Consider the following 26,819-nt stretch of genomic DNA (forward strand, 5'->3'; position numbering starts at 1 on the left):
ATGCAGATGATGAAAAGTAAGATATCTTTATCTCATCTCGACAAATTGTCAATCTTGAGAGTTTATAGTGTTCATACGCTCAATATCCAAAGATCGGGACAGTTATGATGGTACGTTCTGCATTAAAGAAAGCTAAGGAGCAAAATAAATCATGGGAGAGTTCGTTTGATGAAACGTTGTTATCTTTGAGAAAAGTTATCAGAGAATCTGAGATGTTCAAAAGAATAGAAGCGGACTTGCTTCCTCATATTGATGAGCTTGGAGGTATAAGGTGCCTTGCTATTGGAAGTTTTTCCGAGGATCAGCCAGCCAGATATCAATTAGCACTCCTGATAGAAATTTTGAACTTCCTAGAATTAGAGAAAAATACGCCGCTCATCGTTTCGATCTATGATCCACTTTTCAGTGAAAACGATTTAAAATTCATTGAAGGAATGGGATGTAACTGGAAGGTTGAAGGGAGCTTAGAAGACAAGTCAGAATATTCTAAAAATGCATTGTTTCTTCTGCCGCATGCACCACTTGACTTGACAGAAGAGGTTTTAAAAACCGAACGGCCCAGATATTTTTTGGCTAATCACATTGTGACACACACTGATAGATATACAAAAAGTCAGCTTTTTGAAAAATACCCTGTATTATGTAAGCTCGTTCACTTACTAGATCAAAATAGCAAGCCTTCAGAGAAGAAGGTAACAAATTCATCCTCACAAACTAACAACAATTTCACAACTGTAACGTCAAAAAAGAAGAGAAGGAAAAGTAAATACGTATTACAAGAGCCAAATATTGATTATGACAGCATTGAGTGTCCATACGGTAATTGCCATATTGTCTGTGATTTTGAAGCGGGGTCTCTTCTAAAAGATAAGCCATGGGTCAACGCCTTTTCTGATTTGACCCTGCACTTGTTCGATATAGTATAAATCACTTATGTATAGTTCCTGGTAAAATTAATTAAGAAATTGTGCATATTAATGACATTCTGAAATAAAAATATATAACTTAAAAATTAAATAAAGAACATTCTCTATTAATCATCTCAGAGAAAGTCTAATGAATCATCTATTGCTTTTCGTATTGTTCCCAGTTGTCCAGGATGGACTTGATTTTTTCAGAGCCAGTTAAATCGTAGACACCCTGGAAATATTCCTTTGTTATTTGGAAAGGTTTAGCAGTTAGATTTGGAATATATTTACCGACCAACCTGTTCGTCTTGACATTTTCTTTGAGGATATTCTTTTTGATGAAATTCTTGAATGGCTTTACACCGTTTCTAAGATAAGAGGAATGGAATGGAACAGAAATACCACGCAACGGAATGCAAGCAAAGCCTCTTTCTAATTCGATAGGTTGCCCTTTAGCCAAGCTGGATTTCGAGACCTCATCTACAATCTCGAATAGGTGAGCTTCGACTTCTTCGAGAGGCATAGATTCCTGTAATTTAACAATATCAATCTTTTGCATTTTTATGAAGTTTAATACGTTAGTTAAAGTGTCCAATGCTCTCAAATCACCAGCTGCAACATATTGCTGACCCTCTACGTTGTAATTAACAATTTCCAAAAGCCACGTAGTTCTTGAGGCAACTTTTTCCACGACGAATATTAAAGCCTCTTGAGTAAAGGTCGGACTCACTCTACCTGGGTTAACTGCAACCATACCATAATTAGATCTGCCCAAGTGATCTCTTGGAACTGCACATTGCATTGTCATACCCCTGTAGAATACGACTTCAACAAGTGATTCAATGGACATAATGTCTGCCAAAGAAGCTAGTGCGGCATATTCACCTAGGGAATGGCCAGCAAATGCAGCACCTACAGGAATTAAACCCTTAGATTTCAAATCCTCGTAGGCTGCCTTCTCCATGAGAGTTAAAGCGGGTTGAGTGAATTGAGTGGCTGATAGTAAACCATTAACAGATTTGAAGGTGTAGGAAGTAGTATCCTCATCTATCTCCTTAAAGATTTTTTCCGATTTTACCTCTCCATCAACGATTGTTTCGAACATCATTTGAGTGTAATTCTCTCTAATCTCTCTACCCTTTTCACCACCAAAGTAGACAGTGTACTCCTTTGGATTGTTTTTAACGATATCTAAGATGGAAATACCATAAGTGTTTCTGAAATGAGTATCTGCTCTATCCCAAACGTTCTTGGCAACTTCAGAAGATTCATATAAGTCCATACCCATACCTTGTTCTTGAGAACCTTGGCCCGTGAACACAAATGTTGATACAGGTTGTTCGATTTCTGCTTCACCAGTCAAAACAATGGTATCTTGGTCGTTCTTAGTTTCAAATTTGACCACTTTACGGCCATTGATCATGCCAACATGTTGGATAACTGTTGTTAATTGAGTGTTTGGTAAAACCATATTGACGAATTGGCAGGTATAGCCACGAACTCTCGAAGAAACCCCATCAGCAGCACAGTTTTCAATAAGCGCTCTAATATTCGCAGAAGAGTACATACCATGTGTAATTGTACCTGGCAAGTTAGCATAACTGGCAAAATGGCGAGAGACATGAATTGGATTCAAGTCTCCAGATACTCTACCATAAGTTACGTTTGTACTTGGAGATTGAGAAGTTAGTGTAGCAATAGGGATAGGGTTTTCCAAATTCACGTTCTGTTCTAATGTAGAGGCATTTCTGCTTAAGAAATCGATGACTGGGTTACCATATGATTCACCAGCATCATAATCGACAAAACCAATTTCAATTTTTTCCTTAGTTGGAAGTTCCATCTTAATAGGACCATAACATTTAACAGATGAGAACACGTTAGCGCTGTTGAAAGTGACTTCGCTTTCCATTTCAAACGTCAAATTTTTGCCTAAAAGATCAATTTCCTCATCGTCAAGATGGAACCATTCCTTGGATTGAAGAACTGAGATGTCCTTAGCGGAATTAATGTTCATTTCGTAAATAGGTTCGTCAATTTTTTGGAAAGTGTTCTCATAATCATCATATGCGCCTCTGTAGAAAAAGGATGATGTGACTTCCATTACAGGTTTAGAATCTCTGATCAGGGTACCAACAACTTCTACTACTTTACCAGTAGGTTGGTTGACAACTGATTTAATAACAGCAGAAGTCGAGACGACGTCATTTTCTTGCAAAGGAGTTGCGCCAGGACACATTCTATATCCATTGGATAAATGTACAAGCTTCAATAAATCACCGTCCACAGTTTCCGGGAATATAGCTTTGATAATAGCTCTCCAGCCAATAACGATGGCAAAATCCATTGGAGCTAGTGTTGTTCTACCAGATCTTGGAACGAAATCTTCACAATTATTACCAATAGCATGTGTAAATTCAGTGATGGCTTCGGTTGTAATGGTAAATGAACCGCCGTGGATAACATCCCTTGCGTTGAAATTCAAGTTGAATGGTTCGTCAATCCATAACTTCCAATATAACTCTTTAATTCTGTTGTTACGGTCTTCCATAACCTCAAAAATTGGAGCAAACCCATCTTCTGGTCTATAAACATATAGCAAAGGTAGGGAGACAGGTTTGCCATCCATTGTTCTATTTTCGATCAATTCCAATTGGATCAAATTTTCCTTTATCAACCTAAGCACTGCAGTAGGTTTTCTTTCTCCATGTACGGGCTCAAGTAAAGTAACAACAGTTTTAGAGGAATCATTTTGGTTCTTAATATCAATAACCATATGCTTGCAAGGTTTAAAGACTTTTCTGGCGGCATTTTCTGCGAATAATGAACCTTGAATAAATCTGGCACTGGTAAAGAAAGCATGTCTCCAATCTTTGTTAGGGCCAGCCAATAATTTGAACCATGCCACCTCATCTGTGTTCACTGTTGCCTTGCAAGAGACTGAATCAAGTACTTCTTTGTCAGATGGAGTTGGATCTTGGCCACCGAAATACTCAACGACAGGAATATTAGACATGTCATTATCATAGTAATCGTTCAATAACATCTTCACATGACCGTCATGAATACCATCAAGAATTTCCTTAATTGGTTCATCAATAGTTTTTGTGAACTGAGCAGCGACTGGGCCGTGTAAAATACAGGTTCTTTCGACATCTTCATCGACAACAGCTTCCAAATTTTCTGACTGCCATAAGGAATCCTTCTTAAAAAAGAACTCGAATCTGTTATCTAGGACAGGAACGAAAGGAACAGGTTTCTGTAACGGGTTTTGACAGCAACTTAAGAAATAGTCGACATCTTGAGCGTTCATGTATTGTTCTTTGGCAGCAGGTAAAGTCTTAAATACCAAATCAAGAGCCTTCTCTGGTTCATCCAATACGGAGTATGATTGGATAATAGAGGTACACTTGGTCGTGATGAAACGTTCTTCAACACGACGTAAGAAATCACCAGTGAAGTTTCTTAAAGTTGGATCAATCCATGAGTCAGTAGACTTTATAAACATCAGTTCTACTAACCTCTTGGCAACCTCCTCGTATGTCATACCAATCAGGTCACGGACTTCACCGTTTACAGTGGCAAACCATGGCTTTTGGGTATCAGCATTCAATTTCGCAATAATGTAGTCTTTTTTGGCATCAAGTGCAGCTTGTAGCTTATTCTTTGGTAAATTAAAAATCGTGTCATCTAATTCTTTCCAAAAAACAACGCAACGGGTAGCAAGTTTATGAATTGGTTCACCCATTTCTGAGCGAACTGTAATAATACCACCAGTTGGTTTCTTGTAGGTATTCTCCCATTGGTTGTCCGAAACACCGACACAATCAGCAATTGCTCGTTTGGCAGCTGGAGAAGTCTTTGCTTCCTTAGCAGTCATAACTCTAGAGCCAAATAGGAAACCGTCAAATGGCATTGGTGGGTAACTGTACTTGGTAGACCATTCACCAGTCAAGTACTTATAAGTGTCTTCAGCGGAACCAAAACCGGAACCAGCGATCAGAACAATGTTAGATTGTCTTCTAATTTTAGAGTACATTTGTAGTACTGGAGCATGGAAGTCTTCGTATGAATGATGACCACCTGCTCTACCACCAGTCCACTGTAATACAATCGGGAAATTTGGATGGGCCTTGGCAATATTTATTACCTGTGAGATAGAATCAATAGAACCAGGCTTTAAACCCAAATGAGTTAAACCTAAAGTTTCAATATATTCCGTAGCAATTTCAATGGAAGGAACACCGGCACCAATAGTCAGTGACTGAATTGGATAGCCTCTTTGTCTCAGTTCTTTGATTAAAGGAATACCCCATTGCATCATTCTTGGGTTAACGTAAATTAAGTTAATAGCCAAACTATGACCAGGTTCAATTTGAGCAACGACATCATCGATGGCTTTAGTCATACCTTCTGGAGAAAAGTAACCACCTCCTGCTAATTCAATTTGGTATCCAGCGTTTATGGTGGCGGCAACAAAATCTGGTGAAACAGTTGTTGGTGTCATACCAGGAACTAAAAGTGGTGCTCTACCTAATAATTTGGAGAATTTTGTGTCAACGTAGACTTTACCGTTCTTATTCATTGCTAATTTTGGGTGGAATTGCTTGAGCCAGTTAGGATTTCTCTTGATAGAATGAGAAAATAATTCTTGTTTGAAACCATAGTCGTCATCTGGATTAATCTCTAGAGTACCAGCAACGATGATACGGACACCAGTACCATCTTTGTTACGGTGAGTTAGAACACCTAGCCCAGAAGCACCACCAGGGCCAAAATCCAGGATGTGAGACACTTCGAACTGTGTAGATGTTTCCCAATTGACTGGTAGATTTATAATACAGTCGACCACTCTAGCAACAATTGAACCTTTATAATCTTTTAAGTCTTCACCATTGAATGTATCATAAACAGGGATCATTAAGTCATTATTGAAAAATTCAATGTCGTGGTCTTTGAGGTCGTTCAATATTAAATCGTTAGCGGGAACTAGTAAGTGGGAATGGAAGGGAGAAGTAACTGGCAAAAATCTGTTTGAAATCTTTAATTTTCTTTCACTGTGTGGAATTCTTGATTGGTCCAGACCGGATGGTGCTTTAGCCTTTCTAAGAGCTAAATTTAGACCATATAATGATTGTGGAGGACCTGAAACAACTAAGTTTCTTGCACCATTAACTAATGAGATGACGATATGTTTTTCGGCTGGTAAATGTGCATTAGTCTTATCGATAAAGCTTTGTACTTGATCTTTAGTTAAATTTGAGACAGTTAACATTGGAGATGGTACACCTTCACCGTTTTCTATAGAATCTTCGACGATTGATGGGGGTAAAGAAGTGTTTGGATAAGCTAGGAAACAACGAGTACCGATAAAGAAGAGTAAAGAGATTGCTTTCTTCATTGCTACATTGAATGAGTCCCATGAATCTGCTTCAGCGATAGCAATTGCAGTGGCTAAGCCTTGAGAGTGGCCAGTGGCACCTTTTAAGTAGGATCTTAACTCACCTGGAGTGAAGCCTAGAAGTTTTGCAGTTAAAGCGTAGTGCACAAATTGGATAACACCGATTAGTGGACAAGATATGGGAATTGATAAAAGGTAGTCATTATCGGGGGTTTTTGATGGAGTTTCTAGCCAATCCATTAATTTGAAGCCCTGGTTGAAGACCTTTTCAGCGTCAGAAGAAGATTTGGTTAATTCATCTAGTGTGGTTGCAGCAGATTCGATGATATCAGATACTAAAACGTTATATGTACGGTAAAGATCTCTTAATTCTTCAAAATAATCGTCTGTATTACCTTGACCACCAAAAATAGCCACCAGTGAAGTATCGTCATTGGTTTTTTCAAATAAAGCTGCAGTAGTATTTTTCTCAAATGGGATATTAGCAACAACTTTAGCATTAATGAAATTTTTTATCAATTCTTTAACTTTCAACAATGGTGTGTCATTATTTTTTAAGAGGTCAGCACCTAACGTATGAATATCATTGCCATGTAAATAACTGTGTTCGAATTCTTGTAGAGAAGTTTGTAAGACTTCATTGAATTGGTTTCTATCGTTGTTTGGGATAATAAGAGATGAAATATAGGCCAAGAATTTACCTAGTAATTCGGCAGAAGAATTTGGTTCATCATCAGCTGCAAAACCTTCCGTTGGTTCGGGTAAAGTTTTCTTGAATTGTTCTTGTAATTGAGAAGCAGCAAAGAATGAAACAGTTGGTACGGAAAGTACGTGTTCAATAGAGCCGTGTGAGAGTGTTAATGATCTTGTGGAAACCATCATTAATTTCAGCTTAGTTTATCGAATGTTTATAAATTATAGTGTTTATTGGAAACTTGAAAAAGAAGAAGGTTTCAATGATAAAGAAGGTGAAGCAACTTTTTGAGAGATAATTTTATATTCTTTCTCTTATTAGAAGCTTTTTCACTATTAGAAGTATCTTTCTTTTTAAATTTTCTTCGATATTTATTAGTTTTGTTCTTAAATATCAATCAATTAGAATTCGAAAGAAAAGTGAAGAAAGCCACTGTGTATCTAGTTACGTCTTTCTAGATAATGAATGAAAAAAGTTGAGATGATATATAAACGTTCGTCAACAATACAACAAAGCAGTAACGATAAGAATTATTATAAACGGTATGTGACTACTTCGCCTCCAGCAAGTGTAATAATACTTTTTGTTTACGTACAAGTTATACACGTTTTGAATTGCAATTCATATTCTTGTTTTTTCAACCATCGAGATTCATTTCAGCATGTGAAAAAGAAGTTCTGCATCGAATTCTGAGAAGGGCATCAGTCCGACTCTTAAGTTTCATTTTTCACATGTGAAAGCGCTAATTTCTCGGAAAAAAAAAACTTCGAAGGGAAGGTTGCGGCCGGGTGATACAGGCCGGGTGACGCAGCACGAGAGTACAGCACCGTACATTGCCTTTGAAAAGTTTTTTCCGGTGAAGCCAAGTGGAAGAGAAGAGGCACTTGGTAGTGTTAAATATGCATGTGAAAATTCGATTACAAAAAAAATAGTTGAGGCCGAGAAAATGGAACGGAAGTTTATATTTTTTTATATTATAGCTCTTAGTTTTTCTCGGCCAATGTGCTTTTCTCATAGCAAAAAGCATGTGCTATTCGTAAACACAAAGAGACAGTCTGTTAGAAGATGTGTATGGAACTTATCTTGACACTTACTCTAACATGATGCATGGATGTACTTATTATAGCTACGCCCATTAACAGGTCATCTCTCTTTATTAAATTTGATGCTTTCGCTAGCACCGAGGGGAATCGAACTAATATATGATATAATAAGGAGGAAATTAAAATTTAGTAAGATTAAAGATGATGCCAGGATTATCCTTTTCTGATTCATGGCTATATAATAATATTTTTCCTATAAAGGACATGTAACTCCTGGTGCTTACGCCATGCTAGACCGGGTGATGTGTTTTCTGTCACTTACAAGTAGATAAGACTTCTATTTCTGGTATTGTTTTATCTTACATTTTTTTTGTAAATTTTCAACAATTATCACTTCCACGTAATAGTTAATCGAAGTCTGCGGTGTTCTTCAAATTTCTGAGCGCGTCACTCAACAAAAAAAAGCCAGAAGCCAAGATGAGTGTTAAAAAATAAGCTTCAAAGCAGCTGAGAAATAAAGGGAAAAAACTCCATCAGATCATACGTGGTAATTCCACGCCGGGAAATCATTCTTTCTCAACGTGATAGTTTCAACAATAAATGCGCGCCATTAGCGGCGATATTATCCAAGTTGGAGCGTAGAGGGCAATCGCATTGCCTAAGAGAGAAGTAAGGATACGCTTACTTGTACATTAGTGTAAACTATTCCTTTAGTCCATTATACTTGGTACCCACTATTGTTCCTTCCCACAGGGCGTCTATTAAAATGATCACAAGTTGCAAGAGCGGTAATACGCAATATTGTTTCTCTCGCAAGTATGACTGCTTGTATATTATACTACATACATCAACAGATCTTTTTACCTGGGAATTAGCTAGTTGAAATGGTTCCGGCGTCCCCCGGGGGTCCAAAAAATAACCTATTATATTTTTTAGGCAAAAATAAAACCATGATATGTGCATAAATCTAAATTGCAAAAATCAAAGCTTAACGGGAAATTTCCATCATTTTAATTATCAAGTAGACAGGCTCGAGCCTGCTTATCTTAGCCAACAACTTTCATTTGTGTTTCTGATTTCCGCTTTCTCTCTCTCGGTCCCATGGAATGATGTTCCTTCTGCTGCTTGAGGCGAAAAATCCTAAACGAATATAAAATCTCTTCAGAAGTCTTCGTACCTTTTTCTCTCTCCGTCCGGCTTGCTGCATTGTTAAACTTACTTTATTTTTCTTTTCATTTCTTGCCTACTTGCCTTCGAGGGTTTCTCACCTTGGTGGGCAACGACAGATTTTGAAGAAGCAAGAAAAAAATTGTTGAATTGTCATTTAGAATGACAAGCTCACATCAACTACTCTTGAGGAATGCTCTTGCTTCCCAACATTACTGCTGCAAAAGGTTTTTTGCTCCACCCTCCATTTGTTTACATTTGCCAAAAAAAAAAATTCAACTCTTTTCTTAACAGATGTATGCTCAGTGGATTTACAGGTGACTTTGCTCATGTAAGGTTTCTCCTCATGGTACCTCTCTTGTCATCATCACCTTCATCACCATATTGTTCTATATTACATATATATAAAGTTCTATTTTCATACCTCTTGTTCAGGTTCAGATTCTTACTTCCTTTTCAAGCTTACATCATCAACAAGGAAAAGAAAGAAAGAACTTTCTTCACTCAAAGACATATTCTCTCTTTGCTGATACCACATCCTGTTTTGAATATATTCCCAATAATTATAGCATAATATTAATTCTACACAAAAGAGAAAATAATAATATCTAATAATATAAAATAAAAATGGTAAACAAAAATATATTACTATCATTAGCTTTACTATTCACGCTGGCATCTTTACTTTTCGTAACGATATCCACTGCAGGTGCTTCTTCAAATTATAAACCAATAACAAATGTATACATAGGTGAAGCCGATATATCTCATATTAATATCACAAAGATTATTCCAGAATTGTCAAATGTTATGACTTTCCTAGGAGCTGCTTTAATTTACTCTAATATCTCATCCGAAACTTTATTCGGCGCCTTGAAAAACCTTTCTCAAACTGCTGCTTTAGATCCAATCTTAGAAATATTAATCGATTCTGATAATTTAACCAGCACTTTAGATTCAGTCGTCTCATTATCTCCATTACTAGTGTCTGGTAACATCAGTGTCACTGAAAGTGAGGTCTCTGGAATTGAACAAGTCTTGGCTTTATCTTCAAACACCAGTAAGACTTTATCTGAATTGACTGACTTAGTCACTGATCTATCTTCTTCAAACTCAACTTCAAGTTCTGCTTTAACTTCTTTGGTCTTTGAATTATTAGAAGATTCTTACAATGCTACCGCTGTCACCAATGCATTAACTGATTTATTAGGCATGGGTCTCACCAACTTAATGAGTTTGTTACCAGCTTTGGAAATCATCGAAGGCTCAAACAACGCTTCCGCTACTTTTGAATCATTAGTCACATTGATGAACAGTTCGATCTCTACTAGTGTTGAAACTGTATTGTTGAGTACTTTATCTACTTCATCCAACATTACTTCTACAATTGTAGGAATGGAAAGCTTGGAACCTGCTTATAAGGACGCTTTAGAAGCTGTCAGAATATTATTTGAAAGTGCAAAGAATCAAACTCAAACTTTAAGCTACTTGGAAGAAATCATTAGCAGTAATTTGACTACTTCTTCTGTCGCTAAAGAAGCAATGGCTGATTTAACTACTATTTACGATAACAATAAAGACAAAGAAACTTTAATGTCCACTATCTCATCCTTAACTTCATCATTGACTACCTTGGCAAGTTCATTAACTAGCACTACTACTTCTGAATTGAAATCATTAAATGAATTGTTAAACTACAGTACAAATTCTTCTGCTACCGTTGAGTTATTGGATGAATTAGAATCTGTCTTGGATGAAGATACTAGTTTAGCTGGTTACTTCCCAGACTTGGTTACCTTACTTGAAGCATCCACTAATGCAACAGGCACAATGGAAGCTTTATTAGATTTAATTGAGTTTGCTTCAACTAGTGAAGCCACAAGTCTATTACCATTAGTCGAACTATTATCCCAAATTACCGGTATTGATTCGGTTACATCTGAACAGTTATACACATTAACTCCTAACATTTTAGAATACTTGAACATTCCATTCAAATTCAGATTATCTATTTTCACATTATGCAAAATTAATGGGGAAAACAAGATTACCACATGTTCAAAATCTCATGCTGTTCAAAACTTAGACTTCAGAACCATTATCTATGACGCCTTATTGGATTCCGATTTTGAACCATACGTTGAAGCTTTAGGTTTGACTAAATATGACTTACAATTACAAGGTAAGTTATTAAAGAAAGAAAAGTACTACGTTCCAGCTGTCAGAGCTGTATTAGCATTTAACTTAATTTCTATTGTACTTGGTTTCTTCTTAATGATCTGTTTCACTATGATGATTGTCCGTCCAGCAATCAAGGTCTATGGATTGAAGGGTTGTTGTTTCGTTCTTGTCACTGGTTTCTATTTCATAGCCACCGCATTAAGTCCAATTATTATTTCTGCTATGATCCAAATCATCAAAAGTGGTACTGCTGCTGATAAATTCAATGTTGTCTACACTAGTGGTGCTGCATCCTTAGGTCTAACATGGACCAGTTTCTGTCTTTCTTTGTTCACATGTTCGATTGTCCTATACATCTGGTGGACTGACAGAAAATCAGCTGGTGCCGTTGTTGTTGATAAGGAAATGAGCGGAGAAAGCAGCGATTCTTCATTAAAAGCTTCAAAACAAGAAATCAAGATTGAGACTGAAAAGGCATCTGATAATTAATCAAATACGTGTGTAAATATGTATGTGTAATTAACCACTCTTCAAATAAATTAATTGTATGATAGATTCATATCCAGGGAAATACATTTATTTTTATTTTAAAAGTTTTCTAACATAGGATATTTTTAATATATGTAAAAATATATATAATCTTGCAAGACATGGAAATGAGTAAGTGTTCCATAAGGTTAAAAACAGTTCATGAATATATATATATGAGAAGAAGTGAATACAATGGACAAAAGAACTAAAAAGAATTGGACCTAAAGTAATGGTCTCTTTTCAATTGGAGCAGCATACATCTGAACTTGTCTACGACGAATAACGAACGACCAGGCAAAAATGTTGAGTAGAGCAGCTACAACTGCAGCCCAAGCCAGAGCAAAATAATTCAAACCCAAGCTTAAACTGATGCCATAATCGCTGTAGTTATTATTTAAGATGTGACGGATGAAAATGTATGTTCCTAGACCAGTTGCCGCACTGATCAATAGGGAGAAGAAGGCTATTAGTGCCATACACACACCAAATACCTTGATTAAAGTCAAATGAATGATGCATCTAAGGAAAGTGAGGACTATGCATAGAAAACTAGTGACAATACCTATCAAAAGGGTAATAAACATACATTTAATGATACGATTGTAATAGCCCAATTCAGTTTGTAATTTTTCAGGTAATATGATGTCAGCGATGGAGTCTATTGTAGAGAGAACGTTATTATCCTCGATATTATCGTAGATAAGATCTTCCAAATTAAAATTTTGAATTCCACTGGGGGAAGTACAGGAAGTGACAGCTTTTGATGAGTCTTCAATACAGTATGACCATAAACCGATGTTGATATAAGAAGGCAATATGTCGCTGATTTCAGATATGGTCGCAGAGCCAAGGACAGTTGATGTATTCAGCTCCGAAAGGTTTATCTGAGCTGCATATATTTTGTTAATGGGGCTATAATTCTTAGTAGAGCCTGCACATGCAATACAGGCTAGTATGAGTGCTGCAAATGAGCAGATAGCAGTCAGCAGTAAACTGAAAAAATTTGACATTTCTATTATATTATTTCAAAAGGAAAGACCTCAATCGTCTATATTCTTGTAGATAGATTTGCAACTTGATCTTCCAGAAGTAAATGTGATTTATATATAATGAATTCTATTAATATATCACTTCTATTTTAATAATGGAAACTCAGCGTTATTTCTTTTTTCACGCCCTGCGCCAAGCACATTGACGACGGTTTCCCGATGTGGACACCAAATTAAAGAGATGGCTTGGTTTCACGCTGTGAATTAAAATTAGACTGGCCAAGAAATCACTCGGTGTGGGGTGAGAGAGAGACCATGTGTGTGTGTGTTTTAGTAGTATGTGCATGCATTGAGGGAAATGAAATAATGGACCTGAACTATTACTCATTATCAGCCGAGTTTCCACTCAGAAGGAGCCGTGTTCTCTTATCAGCCATCGGGTGTCTACTTCGTCACCCAGCGTCGTGTCGTGTCACTCACAACTACCCTTCGAGTGTGCCATGGTCATGTGATGAACAGCTTTCTGGGATGATTTGATTTTTTCGGTGCTTTTTCGGTTGCGTATAAGCCCTATTTTCGCAAGACCTAATTTCAAGATTCTCTTGTAAGTTCAAACGCAGTTGTTGTAGTGAAGAGTGGATCTTCTACGTACACTCAAATTCGAACGGGGGCTACTCAATGGAATACTGTCGTTACATAGAGACTAGCAGGTCAGGACAGCCGACTTTGAGGGAAAATGAAAACGATATCTTGATTGACTATTCAGTCGGTCTTTACAGTGGGAAATTGAAGCAGCTGGATAAGCAAGATGGTAGGGTGTTTTTAACGTCACAGAGACTTATTTATGTGGATAATAAGTTGCCTGTCAGTAATTCAATCTTTTTGGAGTTGGATAATATTGAATCAATAGATTACAATGGAAGTTTTCTGAAAAAATCACCAAAGATAATCATTTTTCTAAAGAAAAGAAACTCAGAGAAGGATAAGAAGACTAGGAATGTGAATTCACTCTGGAAATGTCCCATTTGTCAATCTGATAATATATTAAATGGAATCAAGCTTTCCATGGAGAATGCTAAAGAACAGGGATTGGTCTGCAACATCTGTGGAGTACCTTTAGACTTCTCTTTGATCAAGGATTCACTGACATATAGTAAACCATCTCGAAATAGTTCTCATGAAGATAGTATTTGTCCTGCATGTACATTCATGAATCATCCGGATCTTACGAACTGCGAAATATGTGGTACAAGATTGAAAAAACAGGCTGGGGTTATTGTTTCTGATTCGAAAAAACCTTTATTTATTCAGTTAAGTTTTAGGAGGTCAGACGGTACACTATTCTATCAAGCATTAACAAATCTATTGAAAGAGATAAAACATAAGGATGTCTTTAATAAAAACGCAACTACTATAAATGGTGTTTTAATCAATGAAAGGGAGAAAGAAAAATTGGCCAAAAATTCCAACTTTGCCATTAGTGAGAATAAAATGGACCTAGTAGGAATAAGTGGGTTAGAGAAATCCAGGGAAAATCAATTATTAAACAATGATATCTTGTTCAACAATGCCTTGACCGATATGAATAATTTGATGTCCCTAGTAGATAAAATTCAAAGACTGTATAGAAATAAGGACTACGAAATAAAGGTAAAACCTTCTTTGATCATAGATAGGGAGAAGTTCTTTGACAAAGACTATTTTATGGATGAGATTGCAAGAGAAATCTATGAGTTTGCAATATTGGAATTTCAAAATGATGGTAACGTAATGATAACGCTGGTGGATCTGTATGCCATGTATAACAAGACGATGAGAATTGGTACAGGTCTTATTTCACCTCAAGAAATGAAAGAAGCTTGTGAAAGATTCACAAAACTGGGATTGGAAGAATTAAAATTAATGAAAATTAATAATAGAGTTCTTTGTCTTTCAAGTGTCAATTCATTTGAAGTAATAAAATCTAAGATTATTAAATTTGTTGAAGATTGTCCAGGATCAGATGTTTTAAAAATAAATCAACATTTGAATCCAGAATCACAAGCAAATAGTAACTGGACAATGGGTGTCATTGCTGAAATATTACAGGATTGTATGGATAGCGAAAAACTTGTTATTGATGAACAACTAAGCGGCATCCACTACTACAAAAACAATAGTTGGTTATAGTACTCTTTTTCATAATAATAAAACAAACATGCATTCATTCATGTCTATGATATACTTACATATATATATACATATTTTCTAGAATTTCGGCAATTAATGATAACCTTTTGATATTAGTTCCTTTTCGAGACTGTTCCAAAAGTAACGGACAACCTCAACATCCTTAAATCTCTTATTTTTGTCAAGCGCCATCCTTTGAACATTCCATTGCTGCACATGCTGTGGTACTTCGTCTCCATTGAAATAGAAATAATAACCTTTGCAACGTTGGAATAGTTCTTGCGGGGTGTTCCATTGATAACTATTGAATTGCCATGAATGTCCTGTCGTGAATATAGCTACAACTCTGTCCCAGTACTCTGGCTTTGTAAACATTCTTGTATTATTTACAACAATGAATCTAATAGGTCTAGTTATTCTATCAAACTTTTTCTCTATTGTAACTAAGTCATTTTGTAAAGAAGAAGAAAAATCACTTGAAGTGACATATTGAGACTCCTCCAAAAACTTTTTGATGTTACTTATTGTTAATATTGATGATGCTGCAGAAGGTATCAAAATGATTGGATCTTTACGAGATACCTGCTTTGATATATTTGCTGTTTTTGAGACGTGGCCGTCAGTTTTACGAGTTTTGGAGCGCATAGAAGACTTCATCGACTGTACTAATTTGAGTTCAGCATCTTTAATTAAATATCCAAAATCAATAGGTTTAGAACCACGTAAGGAAGAATTATGATCTAATAATACTCTTTCATGTTTCATAGTTTCCGCTAATATGGGATCGCTGTTACTTATATCTTTTATGTGCTCATCCTTTCTAGTTTCAGATTCGTCCTTGGATTCTGTGGAAATTTTAGCTTCATCTGCCACTTTTTCGGAAACACTTGTGAGATACCTTGAAGTGTCTGCTTCACCACTTAACCAATTAAGCAAATCTGTCCTCTGTAAAAATGAAATATTAGTCAATTGTTTCTTTTGACAGTCAGCTAAATAATCTGCGGCACTCGAATCCTTATGCATCCAACAATGGATTATTACCTTTAATGGTGTCGCATTTCCAGTAACTTCGAATTCAGTAGGCACTTTCAATGATATTTCCTCAGCATTAGCAAAGGATATCTTCTCAGCATTACCTATATCATCCGTATTTTCATTATTAGCGTGTAATAAAGAAAATTTATCTCCATTTTTCAAATGCTCCCTGACCTTGTTTAAAATTGAGTTCGTCATCGTGGTGGATTCCTTAAAAAGTATCTTACCGTTTAAAGACCCTCCTACGTCTAAAATTTTTCAACTATATATATATATATCCGTATACTAATTTGAAGATCACATTAACGGTATCCTAAAAGCTATGTTTTTACGAATTTTGTCAGTTTTGAAAAATTTAATAATTAAACGCCGGGTAAGCGGTATCTCATCGGAAAAATCTGAAGTTCTTAGAGTTTTAGTTAATATCGAAGAGCTTTATCATAAATAAAGTGATCATTTGAAAACGCATCACATAGTATTATAGTCCATTGAGAGTATATCCATGGCAAAGAAAGGCAGCAAAAAGGTTTCCAGCACACCTTCACCAAAACCTGATAGCTTGCCTAATGGGAAAAAGAGCAAAAAAGGTAAGAAAAATGAGATAGTAGAGGAGAGTAAAGATGATAGAAAAAGCAAACAGCAAGCTAATCGTGCCAAAGTAACATCAACTGCAAGCTGGACTGGTAAATTACCTCATACACTGCTTCATGAATTTTGCCAGAAGAAAAAGTGGAATAAGGTTGAATATGATATGAAAAAGTTTGGCGATAAAGGTTTAATTGCAATCGCTGTACTATCCTATACAGATCCGAAAACAAAGGAAGTTATCACTGTTAGGATGAATGATCCAACTTATGACAAGATAAATAACAAAGGTCTATTAGTCCCTCAAGAAACACCGATGGAAGCTAGGCACATGGCAGCTACATTGGCTTTGTGTCGTATTGCCTACAACACGAATCTACATATGATGCTGCCGCCTAATCATAAACAGTTATGGTACTATTTGGATGATTTTCGTAAGGGTTTGATCAAAAGCAATAGTACGAAGGCTAGTAGAACTTTCGACTCAGAACCATTCAAAACTATTTTCGAGGATAGAGTAGCCAAAGCAAAGAGGGAAAAGGAATTAGCAGCTAGAGATAACCAATCTGAAAAAGAGAGTAAAATGCCCATAGTAATATCATCAAGCACGCTTGCTGAAACCAATAAAGTCAAGAAGCAAACAAATACGAGGCCTTCCTCCAGCAAGCCAAAACAAAATTGTGCTGCCAATTTTCCAAGAAAGGTTTGGGAAAATGCTACTTTTATCGATTTGGCGGAGTCTAGTAGACAAATTATCGAGATATCAATGAGAAAATATATCGATTGGACCGCAAAAGGGAACAAAATTGATCGTGATGGTGATAAGGCAAAAGAACTTGAAGAGAAACTCCTCTCTCTGAATTTTAGGAGAGCTCATGTAAAGGAAGCAATGAAGTATGAGGACCCTCTTTCTTTCTTACTCTTTAATCTTCCTGAAGATGATTTGCCTCAATTCTTTCATAAGAGAAAAGAGGATTCAAGGAATAAAATTGAAATTTCATCCTTGCCACTACAAACAAGAATGATGGTTGAACGTTTGGTTGAGAGCGGTTTTTCTAATGATGAGGTTTTATATGCCTTAGAAAAGACTGATATGGACGAAAATGAGGCAGCGGGTTTTCTTACGAGAAGTGTGTTACCTGAACTTCAAGATTTACCTGGCTTGACAGACTCTCAGGAGTCAATCGAAATTTGGAATCAGGAGTATGAAAGTCTGAAAAGTATTTACGAAGATAAAGTTGAACTGGTAAAAAAGGATTGTTCCTTCACAATTGCATTAGATGATAAACTTAGACTAAAATTAAAAGTTCTCAGAACAAAAAATTATCCTTTTGGCTTGCCTGGGATTATTGTGTCAACTTTTGATAGAAATTATAAGTTGCCAAACTACATTAAAAAACAGATATTGAGTAAATTATTACTTCACATCAAAGAACTAAGCTTGTTAGGTGATATGTTCGTATTTCATATCTACGAATGGCTACAGGAGAACTTTAAGAAGGTTATCGATAACCCCGGTCCATTAGTTATCGGCACCAGCACTGCTTCCACCGGCCTGGATGATGTAGCTAATACCTCAACACAACAGTCTACCAAAAAAAATAAAACAACGAAGAGCTCAAGACTGCTACCGTCTCAACTAGATGAGGTGAGAAAGAAATATTTTGAACGTCTTCAAGGGCAGAATTACAAAGAAATGCAGTTGGTTAGAGCAGCGCTACCAGCATGGAACAAACAAGAGCTTATAGTTGATTTGATTGATAGAAATGATGTTGTACTTATTACTGGTGAAACAGGTTCAGGGAAATCTACTCAAGTTGTACAATTTTTGTTAGATTCCCTCTATAAACAGAATAAGTGGAGCAGAATTGTTTGCACCCAACCAAGAAGGATTTCTGCGATTGGCCTAGCTGAACGTGTTTCAGACGAACGGTGCGTCAAGTGTGGTGACGAAGTTGGATATGTGATAAGAGGTGTTAATAAGACGACCCCTTTCACAAGAATCACCTTTATGACGACTGGTGTACTGGTTCGAATGTTACGATCCGACAGGAACTCTCTGGAAAACACAATTATAGTTTTAGATGAGGTTCATGAAAGGTCCATTGATACTGACCTCGTTGTTACACTTTTGAGACGTTTCGTCGGTAAAGTTGAAGGCCTAAAAGTAGTTTTGATGAGTGCTACAATAAGTGTTGATCTGTTCAAAAAATTTTTTCCTGGTCTTGCAACATGCCATATTGAAGGACGTACTTTCCCCATTAAAGATTATTATCTGGAGGATATTCTTGGAACCCTGGATTTCAAGATTGCTAAAAATAATAAGAATCATTTTTATAATGATGGAGAAGATATTGACAACAGCGATGATGGATATTTGAGGCCATCAGCTGACTCGAAGTTCTTCAGAGCAGGGAATATCAATTATGACTTGATTTGTCAGCTAACAAAGCACGTTGATGGTAGACTTGAATCTGAAAAAAATGATGGTTCTATTATCATTTTTCTACCCGGTGTTGCTGAAATTAATAAGTGTTGTAGATTACTAAGTGAGGAAGATGCTCAAAAACAGTTGGTAGTCTTACCCCTGCATTCAGCCTTGACACCCGAAGATCAGCAAAGAGTGTTCAAGAAGTATCCAGGATATAGAAAAATCGTTGTTTCCACGAATATTGCAGAAACCTCTATCACAATTGATGATTGTGTTGCTACAATTGATACAGGGCGTGCGAAAACAACCTACTACAATTCACATGATAACACAACAAGGTTAATCGAATCATTTATTTCTAAGGCAGAAGCGAAACAACGTAGAGGGCGTGCGGGTAGGGTTAGAGAGGGTGTGTCCTTCAAGCTTTTTTCTAGAAGTCTATATGAAGAATTTGCTCCAATGCCAGCGCCAGAAATCAAACGTATATCACTAGAGTCTTTATACCTTTCAGTTAAGGCCTTGAATATTGGCGATGTGACCAAATTTTTGGCATCAGGTCTGGAAGCCCCTCCATTAAATGCCCTACAAAAAGCTGAAAGAATGTTAATAGCAGCTGGCTTGTTACATGAGTCTGATAAGTCGTTAACTGAGTTAGGTAGATATATTTCATTAATGCCCGTAATGGATAGTAAATATGGTAAGTTGCTGATCTACAGTGTAACTTTTGGTGTTACTGACATTGGTATATTAGTGACCTCTATTTTAAGTACTGGTTCACTTCCATTCGTTGGAGGCATTGAAAACCGAGATGCAATTAAAAGGGTTTTAAGCAGGTTTGAGTCAGAAGGCGATGTTCTGGCAGTTACTGAACTATTGCAGAAGTACTTAACATTGAAGAAAGGACAAGAAAAGAGTAAATTTCTAAAAGATAATATGCTCTCGTACAATAAAGTGAACGACATCCTTTCGGCAAGAGTTCAGTATTATTCCATTTTGAAAGATGTTGGTTTCTTGCCAAATAGCTATAAACCGGGTGCAGAGACGTTTAATAGGAACGCTCATAATTTTGCTCTTATTATGGCTGTGCTTACTGGGGCTTTTTACCCACATGTAGCAAGGGTTCAATTGCCAGATCCAAAATTTTTAGCTACCACCTCAGGTACAATAGAAAAAGATCCAGAGGCTAAACTAATAAAATACTGGATTAGAAATGAAGAATATCAGGATAGACTAATCTCACTATTTCAAGATAACCAAGAATTACATGATATTAAAAATCTAAAGAACCTACCCCTACCAGCTTCAAGAGCATTTATCCATCCGTCTTCCGTCTTTTTCTCTAATAATAACATTAATCCAGAGGATTTCAAGACGTTGGATGACGATAGTATCATGAAAGAAAAGTATACCTCTTCAACACCGATGCTAAAATTCCCATTTATTATTTTTAATAGTTCTCAGGTAACAAACAAACTCTATTTGAGGGATATAACGCCAACGTCCACATTGGCTGTTTTATTGTTCGGTGGGGCAATAAACTACGATATAAATGGTACTTCACATTCCCCTGGAATCGTGGTAGATAATTGGCTCCCTATTAGGACGTGGTGTAAAAACGCCGTTTTGATAAAAGAGCTAAGAAAAATGTTAGATCTTGCAATCAAGGTTAAATTCGACATGCCAAGCTACGCAGATGATTCAAAAGCATATAAAACTCAGAAGGCTGACGACGTTTTAAAAATTGTGGAAGAGCTTCTTTGTAACGAAAGATAATTTATAGATACTAATATATCACATAATAGAGAAACTTTATTTCATAAACTAGTATGTCGCAGCAGTTCCCTATATGTCTACGATGTGATGTTGAACATTGCGATAAAAAAAAATAATGAAGGATGCGAGGTTCGAACTCGCGCGGACACCGTCCAACAGATCTTAAGTCTGCCGCCTTAGACCACTCGGCCAACCCTCCATAGTATTTATATTTTTACGATTTCCTAGAGAAAACCATATAAACCCTATTTCAGACCAAACTTTCTTCCTATTTTAAGTAGTATTGTCACTGCATAAGTTGTTGAAAGGAATAGGAAATGAATACCATCGGTCAAGTAAGTACTTACTGTTGTTACTAGATCATTGTTGTCTATTTGTGAGTTTGTGGTACTACTATGTCTTTTTTGTGACACTCCATCTCTTGAATATTCATCTGGGTTATCTGTTACACTAGATGACATTATTCGCGGTAAAAATGATGTTTTTATTGTCCAGATATCAAGTCTTAAAGGAAATTTATAATAATATTGTACCTGTTGTCGTTTTCAATAGTGATATTTGTTCTTCAAATTTTTGCTTATTGAATTAATGCATACGTCGTAATTGACATTTTTCTTTGGATCTATACAGAGTAGTCGTATGATACCTTAAGTAACTAGTATTTGAGCTATTGAAGTGGTGGTAAGAAAAATGAAGACAAGCTGATGACGAATTCTTCCAGCAAAATAAATTAGTTTTCTGGGACCAGTAAACTTTGATAAAACTACTGTCATTTTGAGACACGTTCAAAAATGAATGCAATTTACATACGGTTAGCTTAATGTATGTTTTATCTATTTACATAGAAGCCGCTTGCGTTAAGTTTTATAAGCTCCACATAGCTTCATGTCAATATTGTAAGAGTTGATGAGAATATACAATTAGGTACCTTACTAAGATTATCTAAAGTCATATTCTAATAATGGTATCTACTGGAAAGTATGTTTGGATGTGTGCTTTTTTTGGCCTAATGAATAGTATCTCCCCCCCTCTTGGACTATTATTATATGTGTTGGTTATAAGTATATGTGAATTACTATTCCTTCATCCGGACATATATAATTGAAGCACTGACTAAAATAATGTAAAAAGAGATTGTGAATATTAAATGGAATGTAAAACGCTGGATAAAAGATTCTCAAATATAATATATCAATAAAACACTCTATAAGGATGTATAGAAACGATAAAAAGTAGGGAGAACAAGGAACAAAAACAAATTCAGGAAGAAAACGGTGACAGCTTAAATTAACACGGCATTAGAGGATAAAGTAGAAGAATATCCAATGAAGCTATTTAGAATGAACTTGTTGTTTGATAAAGTATAATTTTCATATATAGAAGATAAAATAACGATAACTCACACATGCCATCATTTTATCATGAATGAATTCAATTTTAAAAAGACAAATGTTATCTATTCCAGGCCAAGGTTATGAGACAGCCCCTAGTGTGTGTGCTGGGGGAGGTAATGTCACAATCATCAGTTGCTTCTAAAACTGTAAAAATATAGGGAAGTCATTATCTTGGCAAAGTGTTAGCATATTTGTACTATTCGAAAAAGTTCCAGTGGAAATACGTTAATCTTAAACAATTCTCCTTACTCTTGATTTATACACGTCTGCTATTTATCTACTTCATTTTGCGCATTCCTTGTTAAAACTGTAGTACTATCGTATACTAGCCATATTATCGATCAGTACTACTGAAACGACAGACAAGTTTGAAAATAAATGTTTAATAAATTTACATTGGATATGAAAATGGTTTAACTTGAAAGCTTGTATATAAAGGGAACAGAGATGAATAGCATCAAAAGTCATATTGTAAAGTCAAACTTTTCGCCACTTCTGTAGTTTCTATTGCATTTTTGAACTCTTCGAAATTTAGTTTGCCATCACCGTCACTATCATTTTCCATAATGGTCCTGTCAACAATCTGTTGCAATTGATCATCATCCAAATTATTACCCACCATTATTTTTAAAACAATAAATAACTCTCCATTGGAAATATAACCATCTTTGTCAATATCGTATATCTTAAACGCAAAATTTAGTTTCTCATCTTTACTACCTCTGCCACTGAAAATAGAAAGACCTGTTATAAATTCTTGAAAGTCTACGTCTCCGCTATTATCACTGTCAAAGACCTCCATTATCCGGGCAGCTAATGGATTTGATGAGACACCAGGTATACTCATGAACTCATTCTTGTCAATAGATCCTGAGCTATCCCTATCGAGCTTCATGAATCTCTTTCTTAATCTTTCAATTTCATCTCTATCGAAGTTCGTATCCTCTAGGAGATTATCCACAATCCTTGAAGTAGCACCACCCATGTTATTTGATTACAATTCTGGACTGGTAATAAGTTACAGGTACTCTCTCCTTTTCGTTAAAGTTTTGTTATCGAGGCTTTTCATTTCCATTAAACAAATTTCCCTTGGCTTGAAATTTCGCCTTGAAACTATTTAACTGTCAGACATATTAAACGAAACAAAACGTGATAACTGCTAACGCAAACACATATATCGATAACATTCATGCCTATTGAAAGACATGATCAACTATGTGTCAAATATACGATATATAAGCTGGCAAGAATTCACTAGAGCACATCTTTCTAAAAAGCCATTTTCACATTCTGGATCATTGATTTTTTCTTCTGGAACCAAACGGGCCTGCCTTCAAATACGTCAGCTAATGCCAATAAGTATTACTATGGGAATAATCTTCATCATATTGTAGCTTTATATGAGTACTACTGGTATTTACGACTTGGGCTTCCCCTTTGAGCAATTTCTGAGAAAAGGGAAACTGTTTCCTTTTTCGTACATTTTGAAATGTGAAAAATTTCAAGAAGAAATATTAAAAAATTGATGAGATGAGATGACAAAAACTCTCTTCGTAACTGCTAGGAGTAAAACCAAATATCCAGAATCTCTTAATGACTTTAACTGAACTCTCCAAGAAGAGGAAGATTGATCTGAGGAGTAATTCCAGAGCGGCCCATTCGTCTAAAATTTTCTCACCTTTTAGAGTTGTTGGTAATGTTAGTAATGGAACACCGTTCTCTGTTGGAACTTTAGGTTCAACCTTTTATATCGTCACTAGCGTAGGTAAGACTTTCCAAATATACGATGCCAACAACCTACATTTACTATTTGTGTCAGAAAAGGAGACTGCATCCAATATCGTTGCTTTGGCTACTCATTTCCACCATGTTTTCGCAGCCTATGGAAACAAAATAGGTGTTTATAGACGTGGTATTGAAGAGCATGTCATCGAATTAGATTCTCAGGATGCCACTATAGCACATCTCTGCATCTTTGGTGACTATTTATGCGTGTCTACAGATGAAAATATCGTTTACATCTATAAAAAAGAAAATCCAAAGGACAAATTTGCAACGGTATTTTACACCAAATTCCAAATTACCAAAATTCAGGGTGGTGACATTGTTTCTCTTAATCATTTAGCTACTTACCTGAATAAATTGGTGGTGGTCACCAAATCAAACATTTTACTGTTCAATATTCGTACAGGTAAGCTGTTATACACCTCAGCTGAATTTCCAGATCACATTACTTCTGCCGAACCAGCACCTGCATTAGATATCATTGCCCTTGGTACTGTTACAGGCGATATTATTATGTTCAATTTGAGAAAAGGTAGAAAGGTTAGAACAATTAAAGTTCCTCAAATTCGCATTTCATCTATTTCATTTAGAACTGATGGTTCGTCACATCTGTGTGTTGGTGGTACGAACGGTGACTTGATATTCTATGACTTAGACCGTCGTCAGCGTATCCATCTCTTGAAAAATATTCACAGAGAAACTTACGGTGGTGTTACTAAGGCTACTTTTTTAAATGGTCAAGCCATAATTGTTACTTCAGGCGGTGATAATTCATTGAAAGAATATGTCTTCGATCCATCCCTATCTCAAAGTAATGAAGAAGTTGTTGTACAGCCACCAAGATTTTTACGTTCAAGAGGTGGTCATTCTCAACCACCATCAGTGATTTCATTTGCTGACTCCGAATCTCATTTCATTTTATCCGGTTCGAGAGATAGATCACTATGGGCCTTTTCCTTGAGAAAAGATGCTCAGTCACAAGAACTCTCCCAGAGAGTACATAAGAAAAAAGATGGCGGAAGGATTGGTGGTAGCACAATAAAGGAAAAATTCCCCGAAATTGTCGCTATGGTTATTGAGAATGCAAGAGTAGGTGAATGGGAAAACGTCATAACGGCTCATAAGGATGAAAAATTTGCTAGAACTTGGGATTTGCGTAGCAAAAGAGTCGGAAGGTGGACGTTCAATACCACTGATGACGGTTTTGTAAAATCTGTTACTATGTCACAATGTGGTAATTTTGGCTTCATTGGTTCTTCGAATGGTGATATCTGTGTATTTAATATGCAGAGTGGGTTAATAAGAAAAAAGTATAAGCTGCACAAGAGAGCAGTCACTGGTATTGCTATAGATGGTATGAATCGTAAAATGGTATCTTGTGGTCTTGACGGTATTGTCGGATTCTATGACTTTAATAAATCGACATTATTAGGCAAATTACAACTAGCTGCTCCCATCACTTCGATGGTTTATCACCGTTCTTCAGATCTTTTTGCATTAGCGCTGGATGATTTATCAATAGTTGTCGTAGATGCTGTCACTCAAAAAATTGTGCGTCAATTATGGGGACACAGCAACAGAATTACTGCATTTGATTTCTCACCAGATGGTCGTTGGATTATATCCGCTTCTTTGGACTCAACCTTGAGAACCTGGGATTTACCTACAGGTGGTTGTATCGATGGTGTTAGATTAGATAGTGTTGCTACAAATTTGAAAATATCTCCAAAGGGTGACTTATTGGCTACAACTCATGTATCTGGTAATGGTATCTGTATTTGGACAAATAGAGCCCAATTTGGAGCAGTTTCTACCAGATCTATTAATGAGGAAGATTTTGTTAAAATGCTATTACCTAACGCATCTGTTTCTGGAAATGCAACAATATTAGCTGGCGCATTGGATGAGGCCCTTGAAGATGAAAATAATGCCACGTCTTACCAATCTATGGAGCAAATTAATGACGAATTGGTCACGTTATCTTTAGGACCAAGAAATAAGATGAATACTTTATTACACTTAGACATCATCAAGCAACGTTCTAAACCAACAGAAGCTCCTAAAAAACCAGAAAAATTACCATTTTTCTTACAACTTACTGGTGAGAATGTTGGCGATGAAGCATCTGGAAGAGAAGCTGTTGTTTCTGAAGATCTTGAAGCGATGAGAGGTCAACAAGCAGAAACAAATAAAAAAATTGAAATGGAAACGGAATTGAACAAATTCAAGCCAAGTGGTAGAATTGGATTTGAGTCGAACTTCACTAAATTATTAAGAGAAGGCTCAGAAAAAAAGGATTACTCCAAATTTTTACAAAACCTTGTTGAGTTAACTCCAGGTTCGATTGATTTGGAAGTCAGATCATTAAATACAATGGAGCCATTTGAAGAAATTGCTTCGTTTATTGAAGCCTTGACTTATGGTCTAAAAACAAACAAGAACTTCGAATTATATGAAACTTTCATGACTCTGTTGTTTAGGGTACACGGTGATATAATTAATTCCAACAATCAAGATGAAAAAATAAAAGAAACATTGCATAATTGGGAAGACCAACGTAAGGAGTTTGATAGGTTGGATGATTTGGTTAAATTCTGCTCCAGTGTCACTAATTTTGTCTCAAGCGCATAAATAGATTAATATACTAATATAAAAGTATTACATGATGTGAAATATTTACTGTCATCATATTCTCAACTGATCTTTAGTTTTTTATGGCCACTAATATATTTA

The 26,819-nt window shown here is 36.1% G+C and overlaps 9 protein-coding genes and 1 non-coding gene across 10 annotated transcripts; 5 read left to right on the forward strand and 5 right to left on the reverse strand.

The window, feature by feature from the left end:
* Positions 1–104: 104 nt before the first annotated feature.
* BER1 (Ber1p) lies at positions 105–926 on the forward strand (the record flags this gene model as incomplete). Its single annotated transcript, XM_003955093.1, has 1 exon — positions 105–926. One exon carries the CDS (start codon positions 105–107, stop codon positions 924–926), a length of 822 nt encoding a protein of 273 aa, XP_003955142.1.
* Positions 927–1,065: 139 nt separating this feature from the next.
* On the reverse strand, positions 1,066–7,191 carry FAS1 (tetrafunctional fatty acid synthase subunit FAS1; the record flags this gene model as incomplete). Its single annotated transcript, XM_003955094.1, has 1 exon — positions 1,066–7,191. The coding sequence occupies one exon, from the start codon at positions 7,189–7,191 to the stop codon at positions 1,066–1,068; it is 6,126 nt and encodes a 2,041-aa protein (XP_003955143.1).
* A 2,649-nt stretch (positions 7,192–9,840) lies between these two features.
* On the forward strand, positions 9,841–11,883 carry INA1 (Ina1p; the record flags this gene model as incomplete). Its single annotated transcript, XM_003955095.1, has 1 exon — positions 9,841–11,883. One exon carries the CDS (start codon positions 9,841–9,843, stop codon positions 11,881–11,883), a length of 2,043 nt encoding a protein of 680 aa, XP_003955144.1.
* A 263-nt stretch (positions 11,884–12,146) lies between these two features.
* On the reverse strand, positions 12,147–12,935 carry PUN1 (Pun1p; the record flags this gene model as incomplete). Its single annotated transcript, XM_003955096.1, has 1 exon — positions 12,147–12,935. One exon carries the CDS (start codon positions 12,933–12,935, stop codon positions 12,147–12,149), a length of 789 nt encoding a protein of 262 aa, XP_003955145.1.
* A 657-nt stretch (positions 12,936–13,592) lies between these two features.
* On the forward strand, positions 13,593–15,083 carry VPS36 (ESCRT-II subunit protein VPS36; the record flags this gene model as incomplete). The annotated part of the gene is made up of 1 exon (XM_003955097.1): positions 13,593–15,083. One exon carries the CDS (start codon positions 13,593–13,595, stop codon positions 15,081–15,083), a length of 1,491 nt encoding a protein of 496 aa, XP_003955146.1.
* A 93-nt stretch (positions 15,084–15,176) lies between these two features.
* On the reverse strand, positions 15,177–16,316 carry CDC73 (Cdc73p; the record flags this gene model as incomplete). The annotated part of the gene is made up of 1 exon (XM_003955098.1): positions 15,177–16,316. The coding sequence occupies one exon, from the start codon at positions 16,314–16,316 to the stop codon at positions 15,177–15,179; it is 1,140 nt and encodes a 379-aa protein (XP_003955147.1).
* Positions 16,317–16,620: 304 nt separating this feature from the next.
* KAFR0A05780 (RNA helicase) lies at positions 16,621–20,907 on the forward strand (the record flags this gene model as incomplete). Its single annotated transcript, XM_003955099.1, has 1 exon — positions 16,621–20,907. The coding sequence occupies one exon, from the start codon at positions 16,621–16,623 to the stop codon at positions 20,905–20,907; it is 4,287 nt and encodes a 1,428-aa protein (XP_003955148.1).
* Positions 20,908–21,023: 116 nt separating this feature from the next.
* Positions 21,024–21,106, reverse strand: KAFR0Atrna4L. Its single transcript has one exon. It is a non-coding gene; the product is annotated as a tRNA-Leu (tRNA).
* Positions 21,107–22,758: 1,652 nt separating this feature from the next.
* Positions 22,759–23,286, reverse strand: CNB1 (calcineurin regulatory subunit B; the record flags this gene model as incomplete). The annotated part of the gene is made up of 1 exon (XM_003955100.1): positions 22,759–23,286. One exon carries the CDS (start codon positions 23,284–23,286, stop codon positions 22,759–22,761), a length of 528 nt encoding a protein of 175 aa, XP_003955149.1.
* A 608-nt stretch (positions 23,287–23,894) lies between these two features.
* UTP21 (rRNA-processing protein UTP21) lies at positions 23,895–26,717 on the forward strand (the record flags this gene model as incomplete). The annotated part of the gene is made up of 1 exon (XM_003955101.1): positions 23,895–26,717. One exon carries the CDS (start codon positions 23,895–23,897, stop codon positions 26,715–26,717), a length of 2,823 nt encoding a protein of 940 aa, XP_003955150.1.
* Positions 26,718–26,819: the final 102 nt, after the last annotated feature.

The sequence above is a fragment of the Kazachstania africana genome, chromosome 1, assembly GCF_000304475.1.
Source record: "Kazachstania africana CBS 2517 chromosome 1, complete genome".
In the NCBI taxonomy this organism is placed as follows: Eukaryota; Fungi; Ascomycota; class Saccharomycetes; order Saccharomycetales; family Saccharomycetaceae; genus Kazachstania; species Kazachstania africana.